This window comes from Mastigoproctus giganteus, chromosome 14, assembly GCF_048544385.1.
Source record: "Mastigoproctus giganteus isolate SK-2022 chromosome 14, ASM4854438v1, whole genome shotgun sequence".
In the NCBI taxonomy this organism is placed as follows: Eukaryota; Metazoa; Arthropoda; class Arachnida; order Uropygi; family Thelyphonidae; genus Mastigoproctus; species Mastigoproctus giganteus.
In genome coordinates, this window is record NC_143588.1 from 96,617,414 (window position 1) to 96,643,202 (window position 25,789).

A 25,789-nucleotide genomic window follows, 5' to 3' on the forward strand; every position below is an offset into this window, starting at 1 on the left:
CTACAGGGAGATTTTTGAAGAAAAAAAGAAACTGTGCAATCTTCTATAAAAAAGTGGAACCCTAGCTCTTCCATCTACCTCATCTGCGCCTAGTTGTCACTTAAGTGGAAAATATTGAACTCTGATGAAGATATTGGCGAGTAAAAGTTGAATACAGTATATATGTATGTACTGTACATATATTATGTTAGTACTGTACTCATTTTCTTTATTTCTTTTAACTCTGTTTTTAATTAAAATTAACAAATAAGATATCTTGTTTTTTTATTCTTTTCTTCTTATTTTATTTTACGTTATGTATCGTATATGATAAACCATAACACATACATACATTATAATAAAACGTGTTGTATAGACCATTCAATGGTTTTAATGCTTTAAAATGGCTGCTAACGTACACAATACGTATCATAAAAGCTCAGGAATGCGCTTTTATGATATGTATGAATTCATTTTCAGGAATATACATAACGAACAATGTCTTGGAACGGAACTCGTTCGTAAACCAAGAGTTGCCTGTAATAAATTCGTTTTAAAGTACAAAGAAGCAATTTTGTAAAATATTTGCTTTACTTTAATTACCAGAACTGCATTATAGAAATTTGATGCGGTTTTTTTTTTTTTTTTTTCATTATTTCAGTTTTGTTTATTAAACATAGCAGAGATCAAAATGGAGATTAGTTTCCTTGTTATTCAGTTACAATAAAATAAACAAAACTCTCTCTCTGTTATAATCACTCACAATAACGGATCACATTATTATGAAGCTTACATCATTAATTAGAAAAAGTCCATGAAACTGTTGAATAAATAAAGGTTTTCAGTTCAGCATAGAATCCACAAATGACAAGGACTAGCAAAAATTGGAATCAGTGGTGGAACTTCTTGTAGTATAAATGTATGCAGAGTGATGTTTAAATAAGATATTTGCCTTCAAACCTTTCGTTATCAGACCAGATATAACATAGTTTGGTAAAAAAATCTTTTTAGCTGTTTTTTTTTTTTTTTTAAGTTATTTGCTTCATTACATTAGCTTATGTGAATTGTAAAAGTTCAGTTGGTAGGAATCATAATTCCTACCAATTGAACTTTTAAAATTTAGTTGTTCATATAAAGAAATTTAAAAGCCTCTAATTGTTGGATAAAGGTGTCAAATGTGAGGTGGAACCATCATTTATGCATTAAAGATTGGTTGATTCTGATTGGTCATTCCATAAAAATTTGGCATCCTTTTCATACAAAATTAGTGCTTCGACACAGTCTGCAAAGTAAAAAATTTACATGATACTTTTTTATTTTTTTTAAATAAGATACCATTGGGATAAAATTTATGGGAGAAGCACACTATATAATTGAGTTGTTTGCTGGTAGTATTTTTATTGGCAGTAGTGAGGATAAAGGGTGAGGGTTGGCATTAGGAAGGGCATCCGGCCATAAAAATTGCATGCCAAAACAATAAAAACGCTGACCCCATATAATAATGGGAAAAGGCGAGGACAAAAAAAAAAGTAGTGAAGTGAGACACCCTCTTCTGTTAAACGAAGCATAAACATATAACTGGAAGAATATATGAAACTTTTGGAGGAAGGGACTCTTTTTTTTCTCTCTCTCTCTCTCTCTCTCTCTCTCTCTCTCTCTCTCTCTCTCTCTCTCTCTCTCTCTCTCTCTCTCACTTTCTTTTCTTCCTCTTTTCTCTCTCTTTTCTTCCTCTTTTCTCTCTCTTTTCTTCCTCCTCTCTCTCTCTCTCACATAGTCGTAGACTTATGACCATTTAGGTTCCGACCGACTGGACGTAAGTCGGACCAGTTTAGGTAAATCAGACGCTGTGTACAACACAATTGGTTTACTATTTACAAAAATAAAAAATATTATGAAAAAGATATCAAATACTGTATAAAACCTAAAAGAACTAAACAAAACTTATGTAGAAAATAGATAAAAAATATTTTACTGACCACTCATGCTTGGCTACAGGTCATCACTGCCGCCACTTGATTTAGTGGGAGTTGTTTGTTTCCTTTTCTGCTCGTAAATTTCACGGTATGGCCGAAAAGCATCTTGTACCATTCGTTCAATCCCTGCAAATCGTTCAATGTTTGGGTCCATTTCCTCAAAATGTGTAAGAAGTTTATTTAGTAGAGAAAAACCTTCAGATAACCCTCTAGTGGTGAATTTTCTTTCTGGTTCTTCCTCATCTTCATTTTTCTCTTCTTCCATCCTTTCTTCTTTCAAAGCAATAAGTTCTCCAAATTCTTGCTCTAGCAGCTCCTCAACATCTTCCACTTCAGTCTCTAAAGAAAGTCCATTTGCCAGTGTTACAATATTTTCCGTAACCATTTCAAGTTCATGTTCACTATCAAATTCATCAATAGTATTAACCAAATGCTGAACACAGTTTTTCCAGATTCTATTCATGCATTTCTTTGTCACAGCCTCCCACACAGCCACAATATTTTTGATGCATTTATAAATATTGTACTGTTTCCAAAACTCTCGCAAAGATAGTTCTGGGTTGGTGTCTGTTGAAGCTATAGCTTGGGCGAAAGTGGTTCGAAGATAGTGCGCCTTAAATGTGGCAATCTCCCCTTGGTTCATAGGCTGAATGAGTGGAGTTGTATTTGGCAGCAAATAAACAACTTTTACATCTGGATGGAGGTGGTCTAGGTGAGGTGGATGGCCAGGTGCATTATCTAAGATTAATACAATTTTGAGAAGAATTTCTTTCTTGAAGCAATATTCACGAACTCGAGGTACAAAACAATTTAGAAACCAGTCTTCAAACAATGTTTGAATCATCCAGGCTTTTCAGTTGGAACGGAAGTATACAGGAAGAGTGTGCTTGTTTACATTCTTGAACGCACGGGGATTTTCAGAATGATAAATTAAAAAAGGCTTCAGTTTAAAACCTGCGATGTTCCCGCCAAGGAGCAAAGTCAGCCTATCTTTAAGTGCCTTAAAACCAGGCATGCTTTTGCTTCTTGGTGAATATAAGTACGTTCTGTCATCCTTTTCCACAACAATCCAGTCTCATCCACGTTGAAAAGCTGCTCTGGTTGATACCCTCTTTCTGTAATTATTTCATCCAGACTTTTAACAAACTCTTGAGCTCCTTCCACATCTGCGTTTGCTGATTCTCCAGTGACTCAAACTCTGTGAAGGTTGAATCTTTTGAACCATCCTGTACTTGCTATAAATGTCTGAGTGTAATCTTTTCCAGTGCGTTTCTTCAGCGTCTGAAAGAGACTTCTAGCCTTCGACTGCACTGTAAGAAGGCTTAAGGGCGTTCGCTTCTGTATCTGATCTTCCATCCAAAGAAACAATCATTTTTCCATTTCATGGATGGGCCCTGTATGTTCTTTCGTTATCACTGTTGCTCGCATGGGTGCCGAACCTTTAACAACTTCACGAATCCTTTCTTTGTCTTTCAAAATCATCGACACTATAGAATGAGATAACAATAGTGAAATTATAGTAATCTTATAATACCATGAAAAATCTGATTAAAAAATGAATAGCAAATGCTTAGAAAACGGTACTCACCTTGTATAAATCTGCAATAAATTTTTTGGTAGATGGTGGCTAAATTTAGGTTGGAAGAAGCATTAAAAAGAACTGAGGGGGGGAATGGGGTGAAAATATTTTAAACAGATTTTAAAATGAGTGCAAGGAAGTAGAAATGCAGATCTCCAATCCTTGGTTGTCATAAAGAGGTTAAAAGACGTAAATGAAAAAAGAGAAGACCGGTGGTGCCAATAGTTGTTACGAGGGACTTTCGTTGAGTAAACCGTCATCAGTTGGCAAATAGAAGAGAAGTGAGCGCGTGTTGTATTTAAAGTTTATCTAAACTCCCATGATGCTCTTTTTGACACGTGGGAACTTTAGCCGCGAGAGGTTCCAAGCCGGTGAAAGGTTGAAGGGAAGTTTAGCGTTAATAATGTTGAGATCGGAATGGTGTCGGTACCATTCGATGGTGAGGGCTTCATATTGAAGAATTCTGTAGCTCGATCTAAGTTTAATAATAGTGATGGCAGAATCAACAAGGGGGGGTGGTTGTGGGTTTGAGCATGGGTTGTTAACTCAGTGCAGGATTGACTTGTCTTGAAACTGTTGAAGTGGTAGTATGCGCGGGTATTGGAAGTTGTGAAGGAACCGAATTTGGTGGTAGTGCTGCCAATGTAACAGGTGTCGCAGTTCATTTGGCATTTTATGAGATATATTATATTATTGAGATCATTGATGGGATATTTGTGTGTATCTTTATAAGAATTAAATAGGGAACCTAGTTTATTGTAAGTGGAGAAGGTGAGGGAGATGTCGGTATCTTTGAATGTACGTCGGAATTGTGCTGCGAATTCACTGTGATAAGAACTATGCGAGTATTTGTCTTGTGACTGTGTCTGGTGGGGTTATTAATACTGTTTTTAATGGTGGATATTGTGTGTTGGATGAGTTGAGGGGGGGGTAGCTCCTGGCTATGAATTTATCAGTAAGGTATTGAAGTTCACTGTGTAGATCGTTTTGTGAAAAGCTGAATTTGATAGCATTGTAGATTTGGTTGTGTAGGACGGCTTTTTTGGCACTAAGGGGATGATGTGAAGTGAAATGTAGATATTTACCGGTGTGCGTGTTTTTTCTGAAAATCTTGGTATTTAAATTTGTGTCTGTTGTATAAATAGTGAGATTAAGAAAATTAATCTGGTTGTCCGTTGCGATTTCGAGGGTAAGGTTTAGCCTGTCATGTATTGTATTGAATTTTAAAAAAAAGATTGTCTATGGTTGTTCTGTTGCCTATTATTAGGATATCATCAGCGTAGCGGATGTATAATTTAATTTCAGAGGGGAAAGGTTGTAAAATTTGGTTTTCAATAGTGGCGAGATAAATTTCAGAAAGGGGGCCAGAAATGCCTAAACCTATTGGTAAACCAAATGTTTGTCGATAAATTTTATTGTTGAATCTAAAATATCTAGCGTCTAGTAAAAGAGTGGTAAGTTCAAGTAACTGAAAGAGAGGTACGTTTCATTAAAGTGTCATCAGCTGTTAGAAGTACGCATAATGCTTGTAGGGTGAAAGGGATATGCACATTAGTGTATAGGGCTATGACGTCAAAAGAAACTAATACATCTTCGTCGGATATGGTGGTGTTGCTGATTTTTTGGAATGCTTGGTTGGTATTATTAATTTTGAATGTAGAGAATCGAGTGAGTGGGGATATAATACAATGAACGTGGATAAATTAGCAAAAGCTGATCTACTAAAAGAAACGATAGGTCTTAGTGGGTGGCCAGGTTTGTGTAACTTGGTTATTCCGAACATGTGGAGCAGAATGTTGTTGCGAATACCTATCTGTTGTAATGTAAAGAGGTTGATTTCTTTGTTCTGTCTGAGTTTTCTGTGAATTGTGTCAAGTTTATTTTTAAGTTTTGTAATGTTGTGGTTGCTGTGATTTGTATGTGTATCTTGGTCGGCTAAAATTAACTCCATTTTTTCTGTGTAGGTGTTCTTGTCTAGGATAACGATTGTGTCTCCTTTGTCAGCTTTTTGGATGATGATATTAAAGCTGACAAAGGAGACACAATTGTTATCCTGGACAAGAACACCTTTGTCAGCTTTAATATCATCATCCAAAAAGCTGACAAAGGAGACATAATCGTTATCCTGGACAAGAACACCTACACAGAAAAAATGGAGTTAATTTTAGCCGACCAAGATACACATACAAATGACAGCAACCACAACATTACAAAACTTAAAAATAAACTTGACACAATTCTCAGAAAACTCAGACAGAACAAAACAAAGAAATCAACCTCTTTACATTACAACAGATAGGTATTCGCAACAACATTCTGCCCCACATGTTCGGAATAACCAAGTTATTCCGAACATGTGGGGCAGAATGTTCTTTTAGTAGATCAGCTTTTGCTAATTTATCCACCTTCCTTGTCAAAATTTTATCCCCACTCACTCGATTCTCTACATTCAAAATTAATAATACCAACCAAGCATTCCAAAAAATCAGCAACACCACCATATCCGACGAAGACGTATTAGCTTCTTTTGATGTCATATCCCTATACACTAATGTGCATATCCCTTTCACCCTACAAGCATTATGCGTACTTCTAACAGCTGATGACACTTTAACAAAACGTACCTCTCTTTCAGTTGACCACATCCTTGAACTTACCACTCTTTTACTAGACGCTAGATATTTTAGATTCAACAATAAAATTTATCGACAAACATTTGGTTTACCAATAGGTTTAGGCATTTCTGGCCCCCTTTCTGAAATTTATCTCGCCACTATTGAAAACCAAATTTTACAACCTTTCCCCTCTGAAATTAAATTATACATCCGCTACGCTGATGATATCCTAATAATAGGCAACAGAACAACCATAGATAATCTTTTTTTTAAAATTCAATACAATACGTGACAGGCTAAAACTTACCCTCAAAATCGCAACGGACAACCAGATTAATTTTCTTAATCTCACTATTTATACAACAGACACAAATTTAAATACAGTAAACCCCCGCTATTCGCGGGGGTTACGTTCCTGAGAAATGCCGCGAATACAGAAAACGCGAGTACTGAGTTATGGCTCCCATAGTAATAAAGGGGTTCCGTTCCAAAGTATGAAATATATAAGAAAAACTAGTCTAAAATTTAGTCTATGTATGTATTATATGTACCTTCATAATATGACTATGTACATAGTGAGATTCAAGCACATGGCATCGAAATGAAAATAAGAAACAATTTAATATTAAATGTAATATTTATTAGAAATTTCAAACAAATCTTTCAAACCAGCGTCTTTGCTGGCTAAAAAACTTATCCCGCCAGTTCTATCACCAGTTTTGCTAAAGTGTTGATAAAGGAGTTTTGCCTTTTCACGAATGATGAGTGAATTTAACGGAATTTTATTTTGAGTTCGGTCTTCTATCCACAGATTTAAAGCTTTTTCCATATTTTTCTAATTTAACATCACGAGTTACAGAGCAAATTTTTGAAGCAATTAGCGCGTTTTCTCGGACACTCCGGCGGATTTTTCTTCCGATTTCTTGATTGATCGTACCGTTGACTCATTGATTTTATAATGTTTTGCCACTGAGGAGACACTTTCACCATTAGAAATTTTATCTAATAACTCAATTTTATTCGCTAATGTCATCAGCTTCTTTGATCTTTTCACATTTCCCTTGTTATTTGTAGCCATATTTTTGTACGGGTTAGAAAGAACTTGTCTGCAATAAAGTTACTTTCTTCCGTTAACACACTCGAAAAAGTCTGTTTTACACTGAAAACGGTAGATTTATCGTTTCTGTAAGCATATCAATTTATAAATTTATTCAATTTATAAGCATATAAATTAATTAAAAGCAAACGACAAAACCTTCCATGACAAGCGCATAACACATACTGAACAAGGATTAGCGAGAAACATCCACGCTCGCGATTTTGTCACCCCTCTCTCCCCACCCACTGAGCGCTGTTTTGAACGGGAAAGATAATTTTAGCCACGCCCATGCTTTTTTATGGCAGAAAATGTTCACGGCGCCTTAAAATTCACATTTTTTTAGGTTTCATTTTATATTAAATCAGCGACCGCGAAACCGCGAATACAGATATCGCAAATAGCGGGGGTTTACTGTACCAAGATTTTCAGAAAAAACACCCACACCGGTAAATATCTACATTTCACTCGTTGAAATGAGTGAAATGTAGAACGCTATCAAATCTACAACGCTATCAAATTCAGCTCTTCACAAAACGATCTACACAATGAACTTCAATACCTTGCTGATAAATTCATAGCCAGGAGCTACCCCCCTCAACTCATCCAACACACAATATCCACCATTAAAAACAGTATTAATAACCCCACCAGACAGTCACAAGACAAATACTCGCATAGTTCTCCCTTACCATAGTGAATTCGCAGCACAATTCCGACGTACATTCAAAGATACCGACATCTCCCTCACCTTCTCCACTTACAATAAACTAGGTTCCCTATTTAATTCTTATAAAGATACACACAAATATCCCATCAATGATCTCAATAATATAATATATCTCATAAAATGCCAAACGAACTGCGACACCTGTTACATCGGCAGCACTATCACCAAATTCGGTTCCTCCACAACTTCCAATACCCGTGCATACTACCACTTCAACAGTTTCAAGACAAGTCAATCCTGCACTGAGTTAAAAACCCGTGCTCAAACCCACAACCCCCCTGTTGACGCTGCCATCACTATTATTAAACTTAGATCGAGCTACAGAATTCTTCAATATGAAGCCCTCACCATCGAATGGTACCGACACCATTCCGATCTCAACATTATTAATGCTAAACTTCCCTTCAACCTTTCACCGGCTTGGAACCTCTCGCGGCTAAAGTTCCCACGTGTCAAAAAGAGCATCATGGGAGTTTAGATAAACTTTAAATACAACACGCGCTCACTTCTCTTCCATTTGCCAACTGATGACGGTTTACTTAACGAAAGTCCCTCGTAACGACTATTGGCACCACCGGTCTTCTCTCTTTTTTCATTTACGTCTTTTAACCTCTTTATGACAACCATGGATTGGAGATCTGCATTTCTACTTCCTTGCACTCATTTTAAAATCTGTTTAAAATATTTTCACCCCATTCCCCGCCTCAGTTCTTTTTAATGCTTCTTCCAACCTAAATTTAGCCACCATCTACCAAAAAATTTATTGCAGATTTATACAAGGTGAGTACCATTTTCTAAGCATTTGCTATTCATTTTTTAGTCAGAATGAGATAACTTAAAATCACATGCGATCGCATTCACCTTCTTTCCTTCTTCATGCTGCTTGATCACTTTCAATTTTGTGTTTTAAATCAATGGCCTTTCTTTCTTTCTTGACAGGTCTAGGAGTAGACAAAGGCACTTTCCTCTTGGTTGACATGTTTAGGGGTTTTAAAAAAATGCTAATTGTAACACAAATATAACTGAACCAAAAATAGTGAACGTAATATGTTTGCAAACAGAGATCGAGACGCATGAATCACGACATACATACATCGGTAAGATGTTTTGTTCGACTGTGATGGCAAAGCTGACTAAATGGATTAAGAATAGCTTATTCGCGCCAAACACACGTTACTGGGCAGTGGGCTGACGGTACACGCACAACCATTCCCATTAGGTTATGGGGACCACGCGGATAGGGCGTGTGAGTGTAGTAGAAAAATCTGAGAGCACTGCATTAAGAGAGGGGAGTTGACATGCATATAGCATTCTTCCTAGCAACAATCTTGTATGTATACTCAGTTCAGACTGAAACGTGGTGCAAGATACAGTAGCAGTCGTAAGTCAATCAGTCGTAAAGCGCATAGGTCGTAAGTCAACGACTACCTATAATTTTATAATTAACAATAGTAATTATCTATCTATGTTCAACTTAATACGTCAGATTGTCACCTTGTCGTTCCCATCTTCTAAAAGTCACCAGGTCTGGGCATCCTCAACCTTCAAATTTCTCCCTCTCGTAGCAGATAGTACACCTTCCTTCCATGTTTTTTTTTTTTAGGGCATCCTCATCTTGTCTTCCCTTGTGGTACCCACTCATAACTTCCTTTGCCTGTACCATATAATATTGTAATAGGTGCATTGGGGTCTTAGTAGCCCTTGCACCAATAAATCAAACTAACAACAATAACTTCCTTTAGGCAATCTCTCTTCTGTGTGCATACGGCTTCTTATTTCCTTGTTCGAAATCCTCTCTAGCCTAGAAACTCTAGCACTCCGACGCAGGTAGTCCATCTCTAGGGCCCTAAGCTTCTTTTTGTCCCCTCTTTCAATGTCCACACCTCATAGCTGTAGAAAGTACTGGTGCCGGTCACGCCTGTCCAATATGTTTTTCAGTTCTAAGGGAGATATTATTGTACCAGCAATAGTATTGAGGGCACTAAGAATCTTCCTGCTTTGATGAATACTATAGTAATTAAACTCGTACACTTCTCATATATATACTTTGCTACCCATCCTTACTACACATGAGAAATTATTACTCAGCTGTTAATTTTATAGGAAAAAGAGGAGTGAATTTCTATCAGTTTCATGAATAATTCTGGGCTTTTCAGCTACACAACATGCAAATCGGCCCACAAACATACACCTTTGGAACAAATATAGATGTAGCATCTAGAATCTGGAAGTCTTGAGTTCTGGAGGGTGCCACTTTTTTGGATTTTTCAAGTCTTTGTACAATAAATCTAATCAATCATGATAGACGAAATTCAAGCAGAGATAAAGGCAGAACGCATCTGTAATACAGCTGTCTATATTTTGATATTTTTCTACGTGATTAACTTATTTTTATTAAATTTATTAACTACATTATTTTATTTATTTATTTTCTTTTATCCCTTGTGCCATTGGTCAGAATTTGTAAAAGAAAAACTTAGCACCGTGAAGTTACTGAAGCAATCACCCGCAAAATTGCTTTTTTGGTAATATTCCATTAAAAGAATAAAACAACAAGGAGTTAAAATATAACAGGAAAAAAAAGTACTGCACAAGATAATTTTTTTTACTAACAGCTGAGGACAATACTGCCCACATATAGGAATAAAAGCAACTTCTATTCTTTGTATTTTAACTAAAATATAAAATAAAGATAACACATAAATTATAGAATGTATATAATTGATATAATAAGAGAGACAGTCTATAAGATTGTGGCCTGTCCATGAAAAATAGCAGCAGTTAGCATGTTATAAAATAATCAGCTACTGATTTTACTGTAGAATTTGGTTTTAATATTTCTTCGAATAACCTGTTTTTATATTTCATCTTTCAGGTTATGCACTAAAAATGATGACTGAACTTCTTGAATCTTTCATTGAAGTAGATACCATCAGGCAACATTACAAATCAAAACTTGTGGGTTGTGTTTTAAATGGTTATCTTTCGCTTAGAAAATTAGTAGTGCAGCGAACTAAATTAATTGATGAAACTCAAGAGAAGTTACTCGAACTATTAGAAGAAATGACCACAGGTAAATATAATTATCTTCTTAGCACTGTTATTGAAATGTGTAATTTAGCCTTTTTTCTGGATTCTGTTTTATGTGATTTTTTTCTTTCTTTGTTAGTGTTTCCTTATACTATAGTAAATGAAAATAACCAAGTTTATTTTCACAAATAAATATAAAACTAAATATATAGGCAATTTTTGTTTATTCATTGTTTATATCTTCAATCTATTTTGCTTAATCAGTTGATAAAATTTTATTGATCAAGTTCATATTTAAAAATAACAATCTGATGTAATAATTCTGTTAACCAATGTTATGCTGAAATTTACATATATCCCTTAGATGTACTCATAACAGAAAAAAAAATTTCCTGTAAATGCAAATTTAATAAAATTTGCATTAACAGGAAATTTCTAGCATGTTAGCCACTTCTTGCTAATTTGTAGAGTTCTGTGTTCAAATTCCAACAGTGGAGGAAAGTTTAAAGGCTTCATTCAAGTATGTAGTTATCCAATCTCAAGCAGATGAAGTACAGTTCCCTCCCTCCCCCATGAGTTACTAAAGGTTTTCTGTCCATACCACACAAAAATCATATGATGTGGGGGGGGAAACACTTGTGCAAATATAATAACCAATAAATATGATATGAACTGACAGTCCAGTGGTATGTCACCATATGCTGCAGGTGATGCAGCTGCACTGGGCCTATTCAGAGTTTTTACTCCATGTATCACTGTTGCTGTGGCAATATTAATGATGGTATAAAATTCTGGAAACATGGGCAATACTTGGTTATTTCATAAATGCATGTATACTTATTTTGTCTTTTGAGGTTTAAAATTTTACATTTTTTTTTTTTTTTTTTAATCATTTGTTTATTAACAGTTTTGTAGAACTGTTTAGATATTTTTATGTTTATCCTCATTAAATGGATTCTTCCATATCATCTTATTTGAATTTGGATGCTTTTTTAGGAACAGAATCTGAAACTCAGGCATTTATGGCAATCTGTGTCGAAACAGTAAAAAAATACGGATTAGATGACTTGAGAACACCGGTATTCATTTTTGAGAGGCTGTGCTCGGTTATTTTTCCTGTAAGTTAAAATTATAAACTTTATTGAAACAGAGTATTTTTAATTATTTTTTATGCATTTGAGTTAATTTTTAAATGACTTTTGCCATTATAAACTAGTAAGTTGGTGTGTGTATATTGTATGTTATACCCACCACTCATGTTCTTACTTACAATAGAAATTTATTGGATATTTTTTTTTAATTGCATTCCATTATGGCACAGTTCTTATTTATATCTTGTCAGATTTTATATTGAATAAAGTTGTTAACAAAAGATTGCTCCGAAGAAATTTAAAAGTATAAATTTTTAAATTCTTATATGTTGATGTTCAGTTTAGTGCCATAAAATTTGATTTACCACTTACATTTAAAAATGTAAGTATTAAATCAAATTTTATATAATTTAAACGGCGCCTCTGTAGCCAGGTGGGAAGGAGCAACAGTGTGTAGCACACGCTTCTTGATTAGACCGGGGTTCGAGCCCGTCACCACCAAATACGGAGGATGCGGAAAGGTCAGGGAATGACCACCACATATCCCGGAGCAATATGGCCTTAGTTGCTAATGCTCCTTTAAAAAAAAACAAAATAATAAAATAATAATATAATTAAAAATAAATTGTAATTTTCATATGATTTCTTGGGAGAATTTATGCTGGCTCCTGAGTAATGGATAAAAACACTTCCTTGTATTCTAGCTGAATTTGGAAAAAAATATATAAATTTAGAAACCTAAAGCATTAAACATTTCATGGTTTCTCTGAGTTCTTCTCTCAGTATTGTTAAACATGGTCTAAACCAATTACATGCCAGCTAACAGTTCTGACCAGCTGCCACTGGTGACACTCTGGAGAGTTAAATAAGTAGGTATCAGACTGTTATCAAAGGATGGGAGTAGGGGGGAGCTGTTTATTTACAGTGATTATGCCCATGTTTATTCTCTTTTAAGTCTATAAATCTTATGTCTCTAGTCTTATATAAACTCTGCTATTGAAGAATCATTTTACTAAGCAGTCAAGAACAGATCAATATATACAAAAAGGACAGAATAATATTGGCATGGGCTAGCCAAAAAAATTTCTGTTGCCATCTTAAGTAGGTAATTTTCTACAATGGTTGGTTATATTGTAATGTTCTAGCCTGTCACTGCAAAAATATTAAACATAAGTATTTGCTATAAAACAAACATCAGAAGTAACAAAATATCTCAAGATTGTAGTAGTAATAAGAATGCAATCATATTAAATTATTGTTTGGAAGAATTATGAAAATTTTCTTTTTTTTTTCCTGTAGAAAAAGTTCCAGTGTGTTTCACCTCATCAAAATCTGTTCTATACAATGAGTGTAGTTCATTCTTTTTAGTACAAATAATCAGTTCTTCTGGGCTATCACCTTCCATTCGCTGTATTTAAGGAAAGTAAATTATGTTTAAAGTAAATAAATATTTTAGTAACTAATTGCACTAATGTATATAAACATTTTTTGTATCATTAGGAAGAGAGCGATTCAGGTGAATTTTTCATTACTCTTGAAAAAGACCCACAGCAAGAAGACTTCCTTCAAGGTAGAATGCTTGGCAACCCATACAGCTCAAATGAACCAGGAATGGGGCCTCTTATGAGGGATATAAAAAATAAAATATGCCAAGACTGTGAACTTGTTGCCTTATTAGAAGATGATAATGGCATGGAACTTTTAGTCAACAACAAGATCATTAGTTTAGACCTGCCTGTTAAAGATGTTTACCGAAAGGTACTTGTTTTTATCTTGTTCAAATGCTTTTAATACAGTCTATTCCGGTTATTTGCGACACATCGGGACTAGTGCATTTTGGCCCGATTAAGCAGCTGCTGCAATTATCCGAAGTTTCACATAAATAGTTAAAAATACAATGTACCCCCCCCCTTTACAATTGATTCACTGTACAAACAAATCACGTTATGACGAACTCGCCATAGTAAAGTATCGTTCACTATACGATGTGTAGTAAGTGGTGGATATTTTGTGATCACGCTTATGAATTGAATTTTAATTCTATTAAACAGCGATTCTAATTAGCGAAACTAGGAGGAATATTATCCACAGGCTATAAAAGCAAAGATATATTAAGCACAAATTTACCCTTTATTACCTTACCAATTAAAAAAATTAAATGATACGTGAAAATCGGAATAATTAATACCTACTGTAATATGTACATACGAACTAGTTGACATTTCTGTTCAGTGACATTTGTGGGTGAGGGTTAAAATTTAAAACAGTAAAAAGATAAGCAATCAATAACAAAGAACACGGCACACACAAATTGCAAGTAACACGATACGCGCAAGTGAGAACGGAGTAACAAGTTACAAAGCTTTAAAAATAGAAATGAAGAGAAGATCTGAAAATTAATTTTTTTATATGAGTGAAGATTTCATGGAAGTGTAAACACATTTCACCATAATAACCCACAGAATTCCAGCTGTCGGTATTATTGCAAATTCAGTAAAATCGAGTTTATTGTCCGTTTATGATAGATTTCCCTAACAGAAAAGCCCAATAAACAGGTGACTGCTTATTGTTTTTATTGTTTTATGGTTGTGACCTCCAGAATTTCGACCGAACCACATGGTACTGTCGGAGACAATCGTAGGGTAATCTCCAGTGCTGCGGTCTCCTGCCCCAATTAAACGGCATGCTGTCCCAATTAAGCGAAGTAAACCCTGGCTATTTTCTCGATTGGTTTCTGTTTTTTAACATTTGCCCCAAATAAACGGCTGCCCCGATTAACTGGTGGCCCAAATAACCGGAATCCACTGTATTTGTTTTACTTAACTTTTAATATTTACCTTTAGTTTATACATAGATATCTAAGATTAATTTTATATATTTTTTATTTATATACTTTATATTATATAACTTAGCTGTGTAAATTGTAGTCCTTTCTCATTAATTGTGAGTCTTTTTCAAAATTATCTTTGAAAAAATCTTTACTAGATATGGTGCTCTGAAAATAATGAATCCGAAGCAATGAGGGTGGTGTATCGTATGCGTGGCCTATTAGGTGATGCAACAGAAGAATTCATAGAAAATCTAGATACTAAAGATAATGAAGAAGTCGACAATGAAGATGTTTATAAAATGGCCAATGTTATGAGTCAGTGTGGAGGATTAGAAGTGATGTTGGAAAGACTGGCTGCTATTACTGATCTTTCACGAGGACGACCACTCTTAACAGTCTTATTAAAGCTATTTGGATTTTGTATCAAGGTAAGATATTACTTTTAATAAATAAGATTATAGTAAAATAATTGCTAATGGACTGCTTTACTCATTATATGCAATTTATTTTTAATGAAGATTTTTAAAATCTTGTCTATTTAAAATTATTTCTAAAAAATAAATCAATATATATATATGTCCAAATTATATAAGTTATAGTGTAATTAAATCCATAGTTTGAAAATCGATGTAATCACAGGCCAACCCTACCTCCGGTATACATGAAAAATTACATGAAAAATTATTATATGAGAATAATAATAATATTAGGTTAATCATCATAATAAGCCTTACGTGGGAACATATTTTGCAAGAGACTTTGTCTCTTGCAAAATCGATTTTCAAACTATGGATTTAATTACACTATAACTTATATAATTTGGACATACCTAACGTCCGATGTAATGTTCTATCATTTGATGGCATTAATCGGTTAGTTCCATAAGTAACACTTAATAAGTTTTATATTTGGTAACACAGTAATAAGGTTTTATATATATATTTTGCAATTTAACTCTGGAATATTTGGATGCTATATATATATATATATATATATATATCTGATAATTAAAATAAATCTGATATTTAAAATAAAATAAAAACATCAGCCAGTAGTACGGCAAAAATGTAGAGCGAAACGCAACGTAAAATAATATAAAATAAACAAACAGGGAAGGGAAAGTAAAGATAATAAGACAAAAAAGTAGTCGATAATCCCCTGTATAATTTAGCCAATTAAACCCAATTAATAAAAACGATATAAATTTAAAATAATGCCAATTATAAATAATTATATATATATAATTATTTATAATTGGTAATATAATAAATTTATAATATAATTATATATATATTTATAAATAATTATATATAAAAAATAATAATTATATATATACATATATATACACATGTGCATGATGATGAATCTTACCAGCTATTCGGATAGATCTTCAGAGTCATCTCCTTCTGGAAGCATTCTTGATAGGCTTCTTTTTGAATTTCTAATAGCACCTGTGTCATGTTCTGAATAATTTCCTTGGTCATTACAAATCCGTAACCTTTCAAAGGGGCATTAAGTTTGGAAACAAAAAATCACAGGCAGCCGAATCTAGTGAGTATGGAAAATTGGACACAGTAAAGAACTGCTTCACAATAAATCCTTGAATGGAAAGCACTGATGGGTTGGTTTGTTTTAATGATGCAAGCACCAATTCTCTAACCTACTTTTCTGACCATTTTCTCTGTACAGTATATTCCTGGTTCACTACTTCACCATGCAGGACAAATGATGAATGCTGTGAGTTAGAAAACGTCTGTCTGTCTCTTGTCTTGCCCCTCCCCCCCCTCCTTGGAGAAGTTAGAGTCGTCTATTGCAAGAGCCAGGCCTTTGTTTGATTGACCTCCTCCATTGAGAAATGCCAGTTTCACTAGCAACTTTATGGATAGTTAAACATCCATCACTTCTGATCATATCATGAACACAAGTGATTGAATTACTGAATTTTGAAATTGAAGGCTAACCAATGAGAGGATCATCTTCAAGAGACAAGTGGCCCTTGTTAAACTTTGAAAACCACTGAAAAGTCTTTGAATGATACCTGACTTTTCCAAAAACTATTTTTAATATTTTGTGGGTTTCTATTGCACTTTCTATTCTATAATTTGATGAAAATTTAGTGATTTTGCTGAGCAATTTTTCTCAGTAAAATTACTCATTTTAAAATGCAACAGAATACATATAACCCCTTCTATTCATTGGACACACCCCTTCAAACTGTCTGCAAATAAATGGATAGTGATTCTTGCATTACTATGGCTAGATGTTGTGACACTGCAACTCACTATGATGTTGCAATTTTCAAGATAAAAGTCAGTAATCCAAAATCTTTGACCACACTTTGTGTGTTATTAAGTTCTATTAATCAGTAAAAATTCAGAACATGGTACCCCTGCACATCACCAACAAACAGTCAAAATGAATGACACAATAGTTCCTCCTGTCACATGACCAGTCACTGATCGCATGCCACGTCACGTGACAAGTCACACAAAAAAAATGCCAAAAAACATATCATGTGACATGACTAAACTAACAAAAAAAAAAAACGCTACAATTACAAACAAAAAAATTTTAAAAAAACCAACTTTTTTCCTATGGATTCCTGCTAATATTCCAAATGATTTTTTTTATAAAACTTTAGGATCAGATAACCCCTCGCCATGGCCAACAACCAGTTTTTGCTTGACCCCATCCCGAAATCACATAAAAACCTAGCCTTTTTTTTTTTTTTTTTTTTTTCACTAAACAAGTAAGAAAGACAATTAAAGCATAACCCCTCCTATAAGTGTGTGTTTTTTTTTTTTTTTTTGTTTTTTTTTACCCTTCTAATAACTATTTTTTTTCAGTTCACGTCCTTCAAGCAACCTTCTGTTCGTCATGTAATATGAGGGGTACTGAATACTAAATTTCAGCCTTTCAAACTGCCAAATCATACAATCATGCAACTAAAAAAATTTAAATCATCAAGAAACCATCTAAACACCAACAAAACAAACAAAAACAATTACCTGATCACTTAAAAGCCCTTAACCATTGTTCTTGCCTGCCAGCTTGTAAATTTCATTTACCCATTAACAAAACACATTGCCAAGTCTCTACTGCCTAAATAACTCTGCCTCCACATATATTCTGAGAGGTAAGAGTCAAACTGATCATCTACACTTCTCCATGACAGTTGTCGTCTAGTAACACTCTATTTACCCTCAGTACCATTGGTGTTAGTGCCATTTTCAGGATAGCTGAATTCACCTTCACACACCACCCAACAACACTCTTACAACCTTCTTTTACCAAAAGACGGCGCCTCCGTAGCCAGGTGGGCAGGAGCGGCAGTGCATTGCACACGCTTCTTGATTAGACTGGAGTTCGAGCCAGTGACCACCAAATACGGAGGATGCGGAAAGGTCAGGGAATGACCACCGCATATCCCCAGAGCAATATGGCCTTAGTTGCTAATTCTCCTAAAAACCAAATAACAACAACATTTTACCAAAAGACAACATTTCAGCAGTCATTCACTCCATTAAGGCTGAAAAAACACAAGGAAGCAAAGAAATCACAGCAGCAGTGAACAAATTAAAAATTTGACGCTTCTTTTGCTTGAATCCTTCCCGAAGTCGCGTATAAGCCTAATCTTTTTTCACTAAACAAAAATGAAAGTCCAAAACATGACTCTTCCTGTAACTTTTTTTCCTTCTAATTCCAACTATTATTCTTAGTTCATCATGTCTTTCACGTGACATTCTGTTCATCACATAACCTTTCCCTGTAACTCATCACATATCACACATAAGGGAGCAGCGATCATTTCATAGGCCACGCATACTGGTTAGCAATCACATTTCACTTCGACAGAATCAATCATATCCTCCACTTCGACCATTTCATTTGCCATGCCCAGGGGTACCGTACACTGAATATCAGCCTATTAATCACTTCCATTTTCAACTTTTTTCAAATTTCCCATACCATTTAGTATGCAGAATTATGCATTTGAATTGTAGAGCAGGCCTTGAGCTGATGAAGAGACTCTTCATCTCGAAAGCTACCGTATATCTGTTTTAGTAATTTATGTAGATATTATTTATTTATTTTAAATCTATGTTAATTCAGTTTGTCAATCATCGCTAGAAAGTTTTGTGATATACATTTGAATGTATTTCTGTTTATATGTTATGTATTAAAATAATAAATATATAAGCACCTGTGTGGTGCAGCATGACTACTAAACAACTGGCTGCAATAACACTGCTTGGTTTTCACGCAGCTACTCCACAAAAACCATAATTTCACATCAAAAACTATCCCAGTAAAACTCTCTATAGTTAAGAAGGTAGAGAAAGTTTCAGTCATTAAATGTGGAGGTTTTTTTTTAATATATTTTTATCTTTTATTACAGGTAAAAAGTAACAGACAAAAACTTATTGAGCCACCTATGGGAACTATTCGAGTTATGCTACAAACATTGAATCTTACACTCAGTTCAGAAAGCCAAGATCTTCTCCAAGGTCCTACAGGGGGACCTACTGTTACAGAGCAGCTTTTACAGATTATGGAGACAGTATTAGTGGAAGCAGCTGGAAAAGATCCTAGTAATTATGCTGAGTTTTGTTCTACTTGTGGTGAAAAACAAGATATTACTTTCCTTCTTGCTGCTGTTAATAGCCCAACAGTTCGGGGAAGCTCTGGTCTTCAGCAGCTTTTAATGCGTGTCATTCCGTTCCTCACTTATGCCAATCAGGTAATTCATTGTTTGATTTATTGTTCTGAATGAGTAAAGACAATTTTTTTTAATAATAATAGTTTACAAAAATTATAAACTAATAATGTTGGATTTTAGATCTATCTTAGAAGAAGGGATTGGTGTACCAAATTTAGTGTTGTCATTTTACATTCTGCTAAATGCAGTATTGTTGAATTTGTTTTTCATGCAGTTGAAAATTAGAATGCAAGCAAAGAAAATATCAGGAGGTATAAAGTTCATTACACTGTTTCGAATTAATAAGTAAAATAACTCCTTTTTGCTTAAGTATTCATTGAGTTTGTTTAAATGTAAAGAAGTATTTTTTTCTGTTCTTTGAAAAAAAATTCATTATTACCTCTCTTATTCTACCTCTTTGCTTCTTTAATTCTGAAAGACCAAACCTCCCAAAAAATCCTAAATCACCTCACATCTCTTCTTCTGATCTCAGTCCACTTCCATTGTCAATCCTGTATACTTCATTTTTATAATGGAATCTATTTGCCATTTAATACCCTAATTAGGCTGTGAATTGTTCCATTTTAAAAGTAGCATTCGTACTTTTAGCATTACCATTAGTAGAGGCATACGATGCAAGAAAGCAAGCTTATGCAGCATCAGCCAAAAAAAAGCTCCGATTTCACCCCTCCATTCGTTCCAAATACCTGTCCAGCTCAGCCTTAAATTTATTTAGGCTATCAACTTCCACAACAAAAGGTGGAAGTCTGTTTCACCAATCAACTACCTGCTGGATAAATGCAAACTTCAGCACATCTATCCTACAACTATCTTTCCTCAATTTGAATTTATGCCCTCTCAGGTGATTATTCTGAGCAAAAGAAAGAATCCCATCAGCATTGAGCATGCTCAAACCATTCAAAGCTTTATACATGTACAGTGGGATCAACTGACGATGTTACCAACAGTTAATTCTAAGTGGGAAGCATTCAAGGAATTAATCGTGGAAGCTACTAAAAGTTTCATACCTATTAAGAAATATTGTTCAAGGTTTAGGCCTAAATGGTTGTCAAATGAACTATTGAGACTCGTAACAGAGAAGAAAAATGCATGGGATGCATATAAATTATTAAGCGACTCAGAAGCCTATGGCAGATATAAGTTAATCTGTAATCAGGTCACAAAGGAGGTTCGGCAGGCGAAGGCAGATTACGAGAAATCCTTGGCAAAAGATGCTAAGAAAAACATCAAGGATGAATCTGATTGGTCAACTTGACATTGATGGTTCGACTGTTGATGATCCTGCTCAGATAGCAAACAAACTGAATGAGTATTTTGCATCTACATTCACACGTGAGGAATTATTAAGGTTTGAAAATGGCAGAAGGTTATCAAATTGTAGCAGGATACTTAATGATTTTGTAATAACTGAGAGCAAAGTGGAAGAGAAATTGTTGAAGTTAAACGTAAGAAAAGCACCTGGGGTGGATGGGATCTATCCAGTTATATTAAAGGAGGCGGCAAAGCAACTAAGCAAACCCTTAGCCATAATTATGAGAGCATCCTTGGACTCAGGGGAGGTTCCCACGGACTGGAGATGTGCAAATGTATCCCCAATTCACAAAGGGGGATCGAAGGGTGACACGAGTAGTTACAGACCAGTCAGTTTAACTTCTGTTCTGGGTAAAATAATGGAGTCGCTGGTTAAAGATGCATTGCAGGATCATCTAGACAAGACTGCAGCAATAATTCAGACACAGCATGGGTTTGTTAAGGGAAATCTTGTCTGACAAATTTGATAGGAAATTATGATGCGGTTACAAAGGAACTGGATGCAAAAAATAATTTTGATATCATATATTTGGATTTCAGGAAAGATTTTGACACTGTTGCAAATGGAAGACTATTGTACAAATTGGAGCAGAATGGTATTAAGGGTAAGTTGCTACAATGGATAAAAGGATGGTTAAGTGCGAGAAGACAGAGGGTGGTAATCAATGGGTGCTGCTCTTCTTGGACTAATGTTATTAGTGGAGTTCCACAGGGTTCGGTGTTAGGTCCACTGTTGTTTTGTATATTTATCAATGATATTGATGAAGGTATATCAGGCTTAATGTCGAAGTTTGCAGATGATACAAAGGTTGGCAGGGTTGTTAATGACAGTAATGGCAGTGTGCTACTGCAACAGGATCTAGATAATTTGGGCAGATGGGCTAAGAAGTGGCAACTGAAGTTTAACCTTGACAAATGCAAAGTACTGCATATGGGTAGAAGTAACCCCAGAGAAATGTACCAACTGTGTGGTACTACACTCAAGGTGGTAGAAAATGAAAAAGACCTGGGAGTAATTGTGCAGGCAGATATGAAGTTTTCTGAGCAATGCAGACAGGCTGCCAGGGCAGGTCATGGGGTTTTGTCAATGATATATAGGAATTTTGCTAGCAGGGAAAAGGAGGTATTTATCCCTGTGTATAAGGCAATGGTCAGGCCACGCCTTGAGTACTGCGTACAGGTCTGGAGGCCTCATTTTAGGAAAGATGCAGATTTACTTGAGCGTGTACAGAGAAGGGCAACAAGATTGGTGAGGGGAATGAAGGGATCCTCTTACCAAGGGAGGCTTAAGTTCTGCAAATTGCAGTGGCTGGAGACTAGGCACCTGCGCGGTGATCTGATTGAGGTGATCTGTATAAGGCCTTGAATGGGTTCAGCACGCTGAATTCTGATGGGATCCTTCCACTTGTTCAGATTACGAACCTAAGGGGGCATAAATTCAAATTACGAAAGTACAGATGTAGAATAGATGTGCGGAAATTTGCCTTTAGCCAGCGGGTGGTTAATTGCTGGAACAAACTTCCATCTATCGTTGTGGAAGTTGATAGGTTGAATAAATTTAAGGGGGAACTGGACAGGCATTTGGAGGGAATGGTGTGATTTTTTTTTTTTTTTTTTTTTTTTTGGCTGATGCTGCATAAGCTCATACATTTGCTTTCTTGCATCACATGCCACTACTACTACAACTACATCTCAGTCAGATCACCTCGCAAGTGCCTAGTCTCCAAACACTGTAATCTGCAAAACTTAAGCCTTTCTTCATAAGAGCAACCCTTTTTTTTCATTCACTAATCTTGTTACCCTTCTCTGTACTCATTCCAACAGCTCTACATCCTTCTTAAAATGAGGCCTCCAGACCTGTATATAGTACTCAAGGTGTGGCTTGACCATCGCCTTATACAAGGGGATAATCACCTCCTTATCTCTGCTAGAAAAATTCCTGTATATCATTGACAAGATACCATGAGCTACTCTTGCAAACCGTCTGCACTGCTCAGGAAACTTCATATCTGCCTGCACAATTATCCACAGGTCCTTTTCATTCTCTACCACTGTCAGTGTAGTACCAGAGCTGATACGTTACTGCTTCCAATATGTAGCACTTTATATTTGTCAACGTTAAACTTCATTTGCCACCTCTCAGCCCATCTGCTCAACTTTTCTAGATCCTGTTCCAGCAGTGTACTGTTATTAGTGTCATTAGCAACCCTTCCAACCTTCGTATCATCTGCAAGCTTGGACATTAAGCCTGATATACCATCATCAATATCATTAATAAATACAGAAACAACAATGGACCCAACACTGAACCCTGAGGGACTCCACTAATAACATTAGTTCACGAAGAGCAGTGTCCATTGTACCACTCTGTCTTCTCCCACTCAACCATCCCTTTATCCATAACAGCAATTTGTCCCCAATGCCACACTGCTCCAATTTGTACAGCAGTCTTACATGTGCAACAGTATCAAAAGCCTTCCTAAGATCCAAGTATATGATATCAAAATTATTCTTTGCATCCAGTTCCTTTGTGACCACATCATAGTATCCAATCAAATTGGTCAGACAAGACTTCCCTTTAACAAACCCATGTTGTGTCCGAGCTATAACCGAAGTCTTTTCCAGATGGTCCTGTAGCGCTTCTTTAACCAATGCCTACATTAATTTCCCTGGAACAGAAGTTAAGCTCAGAGGTCTATAATTACTTGTGTCAACCTTTGATCCTCCTTTGTGAATTGTGGTCACATTTGCACATCTCCAGTCCATGGTTACCTCCCCTGAGTCCAAGAAATCTCTCATGATTATGGCTAAGGGTTTGTACTTCCTTTGCTGCCTCCTTTAATATAACTGGATAGATCCCATCCACCCCAGGTGCCTTTCTTGTGTTTATCGTCAACAATTTCTCCTCCACTTTCCTCTCAGTTATTACAAAATCATCCAGCTCACTGCCAGAGTTTAGTTCAACTCTGGCATTCTCCTCCCTGAATAACTACTTTATGCACAAATATTCCTTGCCCTGATGCTGCTTGTCAGGAATTATCTGATTTAGAATCCCTCTTTTTGATTTCTATTTTCTCAAAATCTGTTCACTTTCATTCTTTTAGTTGCTGTGTTTTTTAAAAATGAAAATTCCTCAGAACTTATTGAATTCCTTTCCTCGAATCTCAACACTTTAATTTTCAATATTTTAGACTTACAGTGATCCATATGGTTGGGAGGATGAAGATTTTGACTAATGATAAGAAATTATTCATTTGCTTATTTAGAATATCAGACAATTTTAAACTCATCTACTACCTTGGATCTTTCTTTCCCTGCATCAGTATCTTTCTTTCCCTGCATCAGTATTGCTCTAAACCTCACTTTTTTCAGAAGCATTACAATTTTATTCACTTCATTTCTTCAAAGTTAATCAGTTCTTCGATGTTACCTGTCGTCTGGATACCTCATACTACAACTTTATAACTTATCCTCTACTGGGGCACTGGCAAGACCATATTACAAAAGCGCCTCCCTAGCCAGGTGGGCAGGAGCAGCAGTGCGTAGCACATGCTTCTTGATTAGACCGGGGTTCGAACCTGTGGGCCACCAAATATGGAGGATGCGGAAATTTCAGGTAATGACCACCGCATATCCCCGGAGCAATATGGCTTTAGTTGCTAATGCTCCTAAAAACCAAACAACAACAACCATATTACAAATATGGAAGTAAGAAAAAAATCATTGATTGCTGAATTTGTGCAACTGACTTCCTACTCTTCCTGCTTTAGTCTTTGTCAGATAAGCACTTGTTTTCCAACCAAATCAAACTAAATATATGCCTCTGCTATAAAGCTGAAGTTTTCAGTCTCAGCATCCTGCAGAGTCATTTTAATTCTTTCCCCCCACACACATCAGCATGTATAGATTTGACAAAATGTATATCATTGGCCCTCTTATAGGCTTCTGGTTGCAGCTAAAAATCTTTTGGTTACGTTATTTAATCATAAAATTGTTTTCGTTAAATAACAAATGTTTAGTCAATTAGCCTTGTACATGCTAGGGCATCTACATGAAACCTTTACAAGTTTGAATGAATATAATTTAATGCAGTTTTTTTTTTTTTTTTTTCCAGTTTGCTTTACAATATTTTCATATTGTAAAGCGAACTGAAAAAAAAAAATTATAATAGATCCAAGTGACTTCAGGTAACTGAGCAACCCCAAAACCCAGCAAATGAAATTGATGACACCCCAGAGAAGGCACAATGTGTATTGTGCCTTCAAGACCAAATCAGTCCGATGCAGTGCAGATTTAAGATGGAATAACAGAGGACACCACCAAGTAGATATGAATGACATAAGAAATTCATGGAGACTGAAGTGGCTCGGTGATCCATAAATGCAAAGGATGAAAAATGGATCCTAGAATCATTTGTGCATAGCCCTCAGAAATCCATGCACAAGATGCTAAACAGGTGCTTGAAACTTCATACAATAAGGATTCGACTTGTACAGGCTCTCAAGCCCAGTGATCATTTACAGTGCTATGCATTCACCATGGATATGATGAAATGACTGGATGAGACTAATGGATTCCTAAGACATAATATTCACCAGTAAGGCTACCTTCATTGTGTCTCAGGGAGAGTCAATTGCCACAATTTTAGATATGGGATCTCCAAAAATCTTCACGTTTTGTATGAAATGGAACATGACAGCCCAGATGTAAACACAATTTGTAGAATTATCCATGACCTGTGGTGAGACCATTTTTCTTTGAACCTTCTATCAACCTAAAATTACCTACAGATGTTACAGAATCTCAGTTGTCCAACCTCAGTTAGTAATTTTCCA

General features: G+C 35.5%; 1 protein-coding gene across 1 annotated transcript in view; it reads left to right on the plus strand.

The window, feature by feature from the left end:
• The window catches only part of poe (E3 ubiquitin-protein ligase-like protein poe), an 849,790-nt gene that overhangs the window by 737,403 nt on the left and 86,598 nt on the right, over positions 1 to 25,789 (plus strand). The window contains exons 63-67 of the mRNA XM_090388478.1: positions 10,848 to 11,045; positions 11,999 to 12,120; positions 13,594 to 13,851; positions 15,079 to 15,351; positions 19,323 to 19,664. Coding sequence (XP_090244604.1) covers positions 10,848 to 11,045; positions 11,999 to 12,120; positions 13,594 to 13,851; positions 15,079 to 15,351; positions 19,323 to 19,664 — 1,193 coding nt within the window. The remainder of the gene's footprint in view (positions 1 to 10,847; positions 11,046 to 11,998; positions 12,121 to 13,593; positions 13,852 to 15,078; positions 15,352 to 19,322; positions 19,665 to 25,789) is intronic.